This window comes from Cervus elaphus, chromosome 12 (genome assembly GCF_910594005.1).
Source record: "Cervus elaphus chromosome 12, mCerEla1.1, whole genome shotgun sequence".
Taxonomy (NCBI): Eukaryota; Metazoa; Chordata; class Mammalia; order Artiodactyla; family Cervidae; genus Cervus; species Cervus elaphus.
In genome coordinates, this window is record NC_057826.1 from 81,504,066 (window position 1) to 81,516,562 (window position 12,497).

The following is a 12,497-nucleotide window of genomic DNA, read 5'->3' on the forward strand; positions in this document are numbered from 1 at the left end:
CTGATAATGTTATTTGTCTTCTATATCATTATTTTTTATCTGTCTTATATCAGATGGATGTTAGTGTCATTCTTGTTACTCATTGTGAATTGTACCTTTTAGTATTAAAAATTGTCCTTTGTCAGCTTCCATGTTTTTTTGCTTGAATTTTACATTAGTAATATCACAGCCTCCGTTTTCTTATTATTTCCATTTGCCTAGAATACTGTTGTTCGTCCTTTTAACTTTAGCTTGTCTGGATCCTTTTGTTTAGAGGTGTGTTTTTTATACAATATAGTTGGGCCCTGCTTTGTGAGCCAAATTAAAAAATCTGTCCCTTAGTAGGTGAGTTAAATCTATTCATGTTTATTGATGGAAGTCAGAGATTAATTCTCAACTTGCAATTTTGTTATTATCATGGTAAATTTGCTGTCTTTGTTTTTTTTTTCCTCTTTTATTTTTTTAAATTTCTTTTGATGTTTAGCAAACATTGTGTTCTTGTTCTGTTGATTGTTTACTTTTATATGTAACTTTTAAAAAAATGCCTTTAATATTTTTAAATTTAATCAATAATACTCTAATTAGTAATTTTTGAATGAGTAATATTCTTACCTATTGTGGCACAACTATTGGTGAATTATTCTAGTCTCTATTCCCTTCTACTCCTTTCTACTTTGTCAGAATATGTAGTTTTGTATACAGTTCTTTCACCATAGTCCCCACCATTGTTTTTGTCTTAGATCTACGATTAAATGTATTAAATTATCACTTCAAATATTTTGCAGAAGTTTCCCTGTTTATCTCTTGGTTGGACGAAGCTCTTCCCTTAGATTACTCAAAGGGCCATCGATATGGAATTCCCTGAGGTCTTTCTATGGCCTTGATATTTGAAGGGACATCTTGGCTACATATAAAGTCCTTGATTCATATTTACTTTTTCTGAGTTATTTGAAAATGCTATTTTATTATTGTCTTACTTTGTTTGTTATTGTTGGTAAGTCTATTGCCAGTCTAAATCTCTTGCCCTTATAAGTTATTTGATCTTTTTACGTGCAGACCTTGAGATTTTTTTCTTTAAAGTTTAGTCTATGTCTTTAACTTGATCACTACTGATTAATTATCCTGTATATCTAGATTTATCAGGTCCTGTATCTTTTGTCTCTATCTGTAGATGGTTTTGATTTTTTTCTTACTTTTCCATTTGATATTCTTTTTTTTCCATTCACCCTACTTGATATTGTTTGCTAAATTGTCAGAAAACATGAGCTGGTATTTCTCATTTAGCTTTTTTATTGACCCAAGTGCCCTTTACTTTGGATTACTGTTTGAACTTCATGGAATTTTTAGTAGGTTCTTTTATCTTAATGAATCTCTGAGTTATATGAATGTATTTTTGTATGTTTTTAATGGACGTAATTCTAAAATAATTCTGTAATCTGAGTTTTAATTATAGTGCTGTGATAATAATTACTTGGTTTTAAAGTCTTTTCATATGTAATTATTACAGACTTCACAGCGGTTTTCTTCAGTTGATGAAGAAGCAAAGCTTCATAAGACCATGTCTCAAGGAGAGATTACGAAGTTGGCAGTGAGACAGAAGACTTCAGATTCAGATATAAGGTATAAAGCATACACTGAAAGTTAATAGGGGTAATATAATTTTATTTACTAATAGACTATAGCTAAATACCGAGCATCTTTATAAAAGCATAATTCATAGAGCAGCTATCGATTTCAAAAGTTTTGAAATTCATTTTTCAGCAAATACTAAGCACTTACTCTGACAGAAACAAACAGTTCAGATATATATAGTAAACTTTGTCTTTTTGTATGTTTAGCACTGTGATTTGGGCAAAATCTTTTTTTTTTTTTTTGACCACACTCTTTGGCCTGTGAAATCTTAGTTCTCTGACCAGGGCTCAAACCCACACCCCCATGCAGTGGAAGTGCAGTCTTAACCACCAGACCAGCAGGGAAGTCCCAGGCAAAGTCTTAACATCATTATATGACTTAGGGTTTTTGGTTGTAAAAGAACAGACATTAGATGAGATGAGAGTGAAAATATTTTCTGGTTTTGGACTTGAATTCTGCTCTGAGTTAAGTGTTTTACAAATGGAACTGGAAAAAGCTTTCAGGAAATAACTGTTCTTTTGAAGAAAGTATATGAAGTTTTTATTTATCAAGAGTATGTCTTTGTCCCTTATCGTATTATGTAAGGCAATTGGGTCCTTACTGAACACTTGAATATCACATTGAATATCTATCTGGTTCATAACCCTGTTAAAAATCACTTTCTCAATGACTGTAGAGGCATAATCCAAGGTAACCCAAATCTAGAGCAGATTATGCTGGAGATGAAAGTTTGAGAATCAAAATATAACATAGTAGAAAAATATACAAGTGGGAGATAGCAGATTAAATATATAAATTTAATTTCCACATCCTCCTAAAATAACCTTTACAGGACAAAAGCAACAGCAGCAACAAAGCAACAGGAGACAGAAATAATAAAAATGTGGAATCCTAAAGGTAAATAGACAAATTTAAAATGTCTTAATAGATAGGAGAAAGCTAAATCTTAATCCAACTGAGAAAGAAGCATCTGACTGGCTGATCTTCCCCAACCCTAGCAGAAAATAGGAGATACGTTTTCTGGAAAGGATAAAACAAAAGATTTCTGCACTTGGAGGTAACCAGATATACTTGAGGATTGAGGTACATATTTGGAACCGGGGGGATTTTATGAATGTTTACATACTGAATGTTAAGATCCCCCAAATTTTATTCTGTATTCAGCTCCCATGTTTCACATACTGTCTAAGCAGATGATTCAAAGAGTCTTTGGGACTTTGGTCCAACCCTCAAGAAAAGACCTAAAGATATTGGTATGAGCCAGATAACCCTGCAAGGGCGACCACAGTTTGGAAGCCCCACTAATGCACACTAGAACTTCCAGGCATGTGAAAGTGAAAGTCACTGTCGTGTCCGACTCTTTGCAACCCCATGGACTACAGACCATGAAATTCTCCAGGCCAGAATACTGGAGTGGGTAGCCTTTCCCTTTTCCAGGGGACCTTCCCAACCCAGGGATCGAATCCAGGTCTCCCACATTGCAGGCAGATTCTTTATCGGCTGAGCCACAAGGGAAGCGCTTCCAAGCATGATCACCACACATTTGAGGAGCCATCTTAAATGAAAGAAACTAAAATTAATGGATAAAATATAACTTGGAAGAAATAAACTATACAGGGGAAAGAAAACTTCAAGACATAACATAAAACTATCAATAGATCTTCTGCATAAAGAAATACAGCTATATTCATGAAATTAGAATAGTTGAAATGAAAACATTCATAATAAAAAAAGAGCATTTGAAAATTGAAACTGCAGTAGCATAAAGAAGTCCAAAGCATGAGAAAGATAGTTGATATCTTTTGATAATTTGAACAAAAAGACAAAGGGAAAGAAGAGGCAAGAAAAGAGAAGAAAATTAGAGGAGCAGTTTAGGACATCTCGTGACTCACTTGTAAGAACTCTGGAAAGATAAGACAAAGAAAATGCAGAGGAGCAAATCATTAATAAAGTAATTCAGGTAAATGTCACAGAATTGAAGGACTTGAGCGTCTAGATTGACAAGGCTCAACATAATGAATGAAAATAAACCCATACCAAAAGACATGTCATCACAAAATAGTAGAGACAAAAGAAATCTCCATTATGATCCTGAAAGTAGCTTTACAAATGGTGGTTGTACAGCAGTCACAGAGGGAACCGTGCCAGATTAGAGCAGGTTAGAAGGCTCTGGGAAAGATTTCTTTAAGTACATGGAACTGATGGAGTACCTAACTGTGTTTCAACATATTGAGAGGAGATATTCACAAATGGGGAAACACTTGGAGGTGAATTGAATGTAGAAAAATGAGCAAATATAAAATAGAACATTAACTCTAAAAAATATGGATTATATAGGGTACTATATGCCTCAGTTGTGAATATTATTTACATAGTAAAAAAGGTGAATACTACTAAAAAAAAAAGTATATTGACCTAACTAAAACTATGATATTCTGTTGGGGAGAATGTCTCTGTGTGTGGAGGGTATAGAACTGGAGTGTTGGGATGTGCTTAATTTATTATCTGTGGTCACAAGTATGATAGCAATATAAGTTTCGTGAATATTAAAAGAACCATGTAAGTAAATTCTAAAGGGTTGTTTAGGGATCAGAAAAGGGATAAGAATAGCAGGGAAAAAGCTATCATTTGTAATAAGCTTTGTGGAACAATTTCTTTTTTTACCATATAGATGTATAAGTTTAGTAATATGCTATTTAAAAAAGAGGGCACCATGAATAAAATAAAATTGACTTCCAAAGCAGATAGACCTGATTTTAACTTCTGTCTCTCTCAGCCCTCTGAGCCTCAGGTTGTTCATGTATAGTTAGGATGAAAATACTCATTTATCATGGCAGTTGTGAAAAGTAATCATTGTAAGTAAGGCTCAGTGCCTGGCTTCTAGTAGATGCTCGAAAAAAATTTCTTTTTTGGTAGACAAACATATAAAGGAACCAATACTCAATGTACAAGTAAGCCTCCTAGTACCGAGTTAGGGATACATGGGTCAGTAAGCTGTTACTGTCTCAGGATGTTTCCTTGATGTATTTGATGGGAGAGTATGTAAGTACTAAGAATGAGGTAATGTTGCATAGTAGGTATGATCCTCCACTTTGTCACTCACTGGCTGTGTAACCTTGGGAAAGTCACCTGATATTTAAACCACCAGTTTTTCACCTGAAAACTGTTTATGGTTTGAATGTAAATTTGTTGTTATAGGTATTTAAGGTAACTCTATACAAGTACTTATGCCTGGAGCATAAGTACTTACATGATAATATGATTATATGATAATAACTGATATAAATGGTGGTTTTGTTAACATATCTGGATCTCATTTCTGTTTTCAAGATGAGGAGACTATCATTTACTTCCTAGATGAAGTTTAACTGTACAATTGAAAATTAAATATGACTTAAGCTTAACTGTGAAGGTTAAATGAGTTAATTCACATGAAAGTTGTTTATGTAACTTAAAGTGATACACAAATAATGTCAATAGGACATGCTGATTGCCATTTTAACTTTTTTTTTTGTAAACAGACCTCAAAGAGCTAAGATGAGATTCTGGGCCAAAGGGAAACAAGGGGAGAAGAAGACTACCAGAGGGAAACCTGATACCCACTCAGAGGTTTCAGCACTCTTTGCTGGCTCAGATATGATTCCAGCTCATCAGTTTCCAGATGGTAAAAATGGACAAAGGGTGGAGATTGTCTTCATAATTTCTGTTTACTCATTCTGAAAGTTTACTATCCCTCTAGTATTTGTAAGAGTAATCCTCTTGGCAAGATATTCTAGTGAGATAGGACCAATATTTTAAATCCTTCCTTAACTAAAAGATAATTATAGAATTACATTTTACCTATAAGAGCAGTTTCAAGGAAATACAGCACCAAAACAGTGAAGTAACAACAACGTCAAGAACAATTGCGAATTTTTGATTAGCCTCAGTTTTATATATTCCTAGTAAAAATTAATAAGATAATAGCAGCTAATATTTGATTGTTTACTATGAAAAAGTCACTGTACTAAGCATTTTGGATGTATTAACTCGATCCTTACAACCATTTTTTGAGGTTAGTATGATTATTTTTCCCACTTTACTAATGAGAAAGCTGAGGCACAGAAAAGTTATTTGCTTATACACGTATAGCAGTTGTTAGAACTGAGCTCTGAATTCAGGTTATCTGGCTCCAGAGTCCGTATTCTTAATTGTTGTGCTAAAAGGTCTACTATATGTCAGTTGCTAGGACTTTATAATGATAGCTATTATTTTAATTTTGGGGCATCAATCATAGCACATAACAAGTACCCAACAGTTAGTTCATCTGTTGATATGGTCTCTCTAAATGCTAGAATTACTAACTCTCCAAGGATTCCAGTAATCCCAACATCTGAAGATTAGCCTTTTCTCTCCAAGCTCTTTGCTCAAGCATGTATGAGTGTTTTTAATTACTATGTAAAGATGCCAGCTGTCTTTAATAGGGGGGATATACATCAGAGGTGGCTATGTGGTAATGAGTGGGTAAAATACCAATGAGTGGGTGAAATGTCAGTATTGAATAAAATAGAAGTAGGCCCTAGGAAAAAAATTATTATCTCTAAGTAGAAATAGAACAGACCAAGTTAAAATAAGTAAACAAAACTTGTCACATCTAGGCTAAGATAAAAATAAAGGGACAGAGGATAAGATAAGATCAAGGGAGGAAAGATAATCAAGTTTCACAGAGGCATGGATCAACCAGAGCAGAAGCACCTGTGTGTCAGAGGGAAAACTGGTAGAAATTTAATTAGAATCCTGTTTTTCTGTCTTGTGACTTTGCTCCTATCAGTTTGCAAACTGGTATGGATAAAACCAGTAGTAAATTAAGTGACTACTACAAGTTCAGTTTGGAAAATTTGGAATGCCTACGAGGATCCATTTCTTATGTTTTATCTGTTTTATAGTAGTCATTCTAAATTTTTCATTTTTCACAGTTATATTCTCTACTGCTTATTTCCAAGAAGGAATTAGGAAATTCTTTGAGTGTTTGCTTAATAAGGATACATGTGTAAAAATTAAAATTGTACCTTTTTAGTTATCTTTGAGTAAAGATTTATTAAGTTAGCCCTTGTTTTTAAGGCTGAACTAGGATTATAGACAGTTTCTTTAGTAACCATTATTTCTTTTAGTATTAAGAAAGATATTGTTTGTTAAATGAAATAACTAGATACTTGTATATCTAGGTTATATAATGGAATTAATATCAGTTGACACCAGTTTGAATATACTTGTATCCTCTCTATATCTTCATATTTCTTATTCTGGTGCCATATCTGAAATTTAGTTTGTCTCATTTCCTGCCTGTTGTGGCATTTAGCATATAGAAGCCTACTTGTTTCCCTTTATTATCAGAATTAAGCTTTTAGATGGAATGAGGATATACCATTGGCCAAAAGATAAGGTAAATACATGTGAGAAAAACAGGTATATGAAATGGGACCAACATTCTCATCAAGCCCCAGGTAGGCATTGGCAAATCCAGTGTAGTTCTAGATTCCAGTGGACTACATGGAACCAAATTTCTCTGGTATAAACAATTGCAGAAAAAATTTGTTGTGTTTTTCCAATATTATATACAAAACTGGTTCAGTCCAGGAATTGTCTGAGAAATCAATTCAATTTTGGGGGAAGTATGCCTATGAAAGAAAATCCTAAATAGTAAAGAGACCTAAGCAGAAGTGAACCAATTGAGTTACCTTGCTCCCTAAATAGAGGTTGCCAGGCTAACACCAGATATTGTCACTAAAATATTTATGGCTTTAGACTATAGTAAAGAAATAATACTAATTATCAAGCTTCACTGACTTACTGGATTTGTATAAGCTGCTTGTTCTTTCAAAACAGATGTAGTAAAGCTCTGACTGGGTTAGCAGTCAACATTTAACATCCTCGTGTGATTTGTATGCTTCTTTTCTTTGGGATTGAGATCTTTGGAATCCAGGCTTCAGTTGTATACAACACTTCCATCCAGGTTTTCAGTATCAGACCTCATCTCTTTGGGATACCTGATAGCATTTCTCATTGGAAAGTGATAATTCTTAAATAAATTTTCAGTACAAATGTACAATCTGGATTTATTGCCTAACTGCCTGACCCCAAACATTAATGTTACTTTTCAGATATTTACTTATTTCCTTTAGTGACTTACTAAAGGAACTTGAAAAGAAGGTGTGGAGATTTCAATATTTTTACTAAAAAAAAATTTTTTTTGGATACTCTATCTTGGTTTACAGAATTATCTCATAATCACCCAACACCTCCTTTGAGTCCGGAATTGCCTGGGAGTTGCCGAAAGGAATTCAAAGAGAACAAAGAGCCTTCTCCAAAGGCAAGGCGCAGGCGAAGTGTGAAGATCAGCAGTGTGGCTTTGGAGTCTATGCACTGGCAAAATGACTCTGTCCAGATTATAGCAAGTGCTAGTGATTTAAAAAGCATGGATGAATTTCTTCTGAAAAAGGTATTCAGGCCCCTAAGCAGCTTTGACTGTTGAATGCTTGTGTATCAGGATATGCCCCCTAAAGTATGTATGCTTCATAAGTTAGAGGGTCTGTTTCTTTATCAGAAATGTGTAAATCACAGGATATGCATGGGTCAGACTGGGTAGACAGAATTTAAGGTTTTAGGCTTTACTTTTGACTTCACTTTTACTGCAGCTGTCATGTTGCATTCCATATGTTAAGATGAGGTTTGTCATTGTACACTTCGAGTTGTTTTCCTGGTAGCAAAGCTATTGAATTATACAATATTAGAAGAGACTTTAGAAATTATATCATAGTAATAAAACTTTGGCTGTCTAGTCAGGTTTTTATCTGGGTCCCATGATAATTTGCCCTTTCAGGATGGTCATTGTTGAAGAAACAATATGTGTCCAATGTGGCATTCACTTCTTTTCAATTTAGTTGATTGTGTACAAAAACTCTTTCTGTGGTCCCCAGATGAATGACCTAGATAATGAAGACAGCAAGAAAGACACACTAGTGGATGTTGTATTCAAGAAAGCCCTGAAAGAATTTCGGCAGAATATCTTCAGCTTTTATTCGTCTGCATTGGCGGTAAGTTGGGCTGTGTCAGGAGATATTCAGAAGTTCAACATATGAAAAATTTGGCAACACCATACAAATAATACAGGGCCATGTTCAACTAGAGATTTCTCCAGTGTCTTCTTTTAGTTTTAGGGATAGATACGGAAAAGCATACTGATTGACCTCTGACTAATAACACCCTTTAATTTCCTTGAGCAGCCTTTTTCCCCCTCTTAGGGGTATATTTTCATCTTCTTACGATATTAAATTCAAATACTCTAGCTATGATTATTTTTCACTCAGTGGCTCTCTATTTTTGATCTCTTGTGATCCTTTTAGCTCTTGATCCAGCTTCTAATTCTCATTTATGTTGGAATTATTATACTTTTTTATCCTGTGGAATTAGAGCAGTTTATGTTTAATAATCTCTGTGTGTGAGTTTTTTTTCACTTTTACTTTACTTTCATATGATGTTCATGTTTTAGAAAATTTATTCCTGGTGCTAAAGTATATAGTAACTAGTGCTTTTGATCTATAGAATATTAGTATTTCTTGAATTGTCATATTTATTCTATAAAAATAATTTGTATTTAATTGATTTTTCTTTGTTCAACTTATAATTTTATGTAAAAAGTGAGAGAACTTTCCTGTGTATCTTCCACTCAGTATACGGGTTTTTGGCCTTTTGCAAATAGAAACCAGACAGTCTTAAGAGAACAGTAATTTCATGACCTTAATAAAGTAGTACTTAGACTATGGCAAATGACTAGGTTTGGGTAGGGACAATATTGGCCATATTTTTCCAATCCTGCCAACTACTTATCATGCTTCACACCTATATTTTCTAGATTAGGGATCAGTGTACTTTGAATCACATAGGAAGGACCAACATTATAAACTGGAGCTTGATAGTGGTTTTATAATCTTGGATCAAAGAGATTCAACCTCTAATTCTGAGGAAGTGAAAGAGAAATAAATTTTAAATGTATATAACATGCTTTGGTCACTTAAATGCTATTTTTTCTTTCTCATGAAGAGTCTATACCTCATTTAAATTTAAAAGGAATTCCATGTAGATCCCATTGCAAGAAATATAGTGTTTTTTTAGACATGTCATTCTTCCTTGGAAAAATGAAAAAGTAAAGTTAGCTAAGTAAAGTTAGTAAAATTTACCTAACATTTTATTAGGCAAGAATTCAAGCATTCACTTTTAAGGCAGAACTATCTAAATAAGGTTCATTTCTGGAGAGATAGGTAATTAAGAGGTATACAAATACTGTTCATACCTAAATATAGTTAAAAAGCCATATTTATGGGAGAAATTCCCAAGACTTTCTCCAGTTATTATGTTGTTTAAACTATTAGGTATTTTACTAAAATGTAGCAGGTTTTACTCTGCAAATATTCCATAGCAGAGTGGGAGTTTACAAATACCACATGACCTCTTGGGCATGCCCATTAGAAAGTATAATTTTTATTCAAAATACTACCCAATGAAGATTTAATCAGTCTTCTCTATATAAAGAATTTCTTCTTAAAATGGCTTATTTTTCTTATTGTTTATTAGGTAGATGATGGGAAAAGCATACGATATAAAGACCTCTATGCACTATTTGAACAGATTTTGGAAAAGACCATGAGACTTGAGCAGCGAGATTGGAGTGAGTCTCCAGTCAGAGTTTGGGTTAACACTTTTAAAGTGTTTTTAGATGAATATATGAATGAATTCAAGACTTTGGAATATATACCCACAAAGGTAAAATATATTTTGATTTCTAAAAGAATTAAATTATGAATTCTTCTTAAGAGTCTAGGACATCTAGTATTTGAGAAAAGCACTGCAGTGAACATGTCAGCTTTGTACTGCTTCAGATCCAGCAAACTCCATTCTCTCTTACAAGTTGACCAGACTGTATTATCTAAGCCTTCTTCAATTAATACATTTTTCACTGAATTAAAATATAATGTTGTTAAGAATGCCACTGCTGTAAGATTATACCCTCAGCTTTGCTAGAGGTCAGTAAATGAATTTCATTTTGGAAAACAGTGGTTTTCATCATTTCATTGTATCATCTCGTGACTTTTATGTAAGGACCCACAAATTTCTCCTTGAATTAGGTTTTAGGAAAGAAGTAAGAAAGTATATTAGTCTTTATTATATCACAGTTTCTGTATATCTTTCCCACCAGGTGCCAAAAACAGAGAGAAAGAAAAGAAGGAAAAAAGAATCTGATTTAGTAAGTTGTAATCTGTTTTTTGCTCCTGTGTTATAAAGTAAGTTTTAGACTAGCAGTCTGAAGTATATCATACAGTATTTTTCTGGGTATATTTAAGGAATACGTTTATCAGATGTCTAGGGGGTAATCATTTATGCCTTTACAAAAATTTAGAATGACAAATATGTCTTGAGTTCCTTGACTTGACTTGTTATTAGTGATGGCTTCCTAAAATGGCAGAAAACTGAAATGTTTACTCATGAAAGTTACAAACAGATATGACCCTTTTGCAGAAGTAGGGACTGGGAAGGCGCTTTTTTAGGAGCTCTCTCTCTGTTGTAAAGAATATGAGGACTATTTAGGATTTCACAAAGATAAGTCCTTCTAATTCAAAAGACATTCCCAAAAGCATTTGAGTATATTTTATCTCATTGTTCATGTTCTTATCTTTTGTATTGTCTCTATTGCATACTTTACCATAATCTCTGTAATTAGAAGGATGTGTTAAGCCTCAGAGGAGCTCAGAATCTGCTAGTGAAGGCAGGCATTTAAAAAATTACTAGTTTCATATGTGATAAATATTATGATAGAAATAGTACAAAGTGCTGTTGAAATACAAAGAGAATGAAGGAATTCTTTACAGAAGAAAAGATATTTTTGCAGGTTCTTAACAAGTAGGTAGTAGTTTAGACAGGCAGTGTCTAGCCAAAGGAAAAGAGTATGTCCAAAGACAGGTGAATGAAAAACCTGGCATGTTGAGCCAGTAGCTTTAACAGGTTTGAGTATTGCATGTTTATAGGGGAGCTAGAAAACAAGGTAGAACTCTGGTAGGTACTCTGCCTTCAAAATATATCTAATATCTGACCATTTCACATTGCCTCCACTGCTATTACAATTGTCTAATACACTATGTGAAAGTGAAAACGTTAGTCGCTCAGTCTAATTGCAAAGAGTGTCCAACTCTTTGCAATCCCATGGACTATAACCTGCCAGGCTCTTCTGTCCATGGAATTCTCCAGGCAAGAATACTGAAATGGATTGCCATTCCTTTCTCCAGGTTATAGAACCCAGGTCTCCTGCATTGCAGGCAGATTCTTTACCATCTGAGCTACAGGGAAGTCCAGTACACTGTGTTGTGTCCTAATTGGTCTGCCTTCTTATATTCTTCTCCCCTTACAGTTTTCTAAATAATAGCCATAATGACCATTTAAAAGCAGAAATCAGGTCATGTTCCTCCTCTACTCAGATCTCAAGTAACTTCCAGTGTTACTCAGAATAAATCCCAGTGTTGTTACCGTCTATAAGACTTGACATCATCTCGATCGTGACTTCTGTAAGCTTCATTTCCTCCCACTCCTCCCCCATTCCCTCTGCTTCAGCTACATTTGCTGCCACCATCTTCTCTTCCTTCTTCTCTGGTTGTTTCCCTTCCTCCTCCTAACTTCTTCACTTTCCCCTGAAAATGTTAAGCTTTAGGACCTACAGAACCTGAATTCACCCCTGCCAATGGCAGATTGTAATCCTAGAATATTTATTGTTAACCTTATTAATAAATCAGGATTATCAATCATTCCCTATCACTTGTAAACCAAATTCTGAGGTTCTTTAGATCATTTCTTGTCACTTT

At 34.1% G+C, this 12,497-nt stretch overlaps 1 protein-coding gene across 11 annotated transcripts in view; it reads left to right on the forward strand.

Annotated features, from left to right (window-relative positions):
- Positions 1 to 12,497, forward strand: part of MYO9A (myosin IXA) — a 238,126-nt gene that overhangs the window by 182,273 nt on the left and 43,356 nt on the right. For all 11 annotated transcript variants that reach the window (XM_043919707.1, XM_043919713.1, XM_043919708.1 and 8 more), the window contains 6 exons: positions 1,487 to 1,599; positions 5,133 to 5,275; positions 7,866 to 8,089; positions 8,568 to 8,684; positions 10,222 to 10,410; positions 10,844 to 10,891. In XM_043919707.1, coding sequence (XP_043775642.1) covers positions 1,487 to 1,599; positions 5,133 to 5,275; positions 7,866 to 8,089; positions 8,568 to 8,684; positions 10,222 to 10,410; positions 10,844 to 10,891 — 834 coding nt within the window. The remainder of the gene's footprint in view (positions 1 to 1,486; positions 1,600 to 5,132; positions 5,276 to 7,865; positions 8,090 to 8,567; positions 8,685 to 10,221; positions 10,411 to 10,843; positions 10,892 to 12,497) is intronic.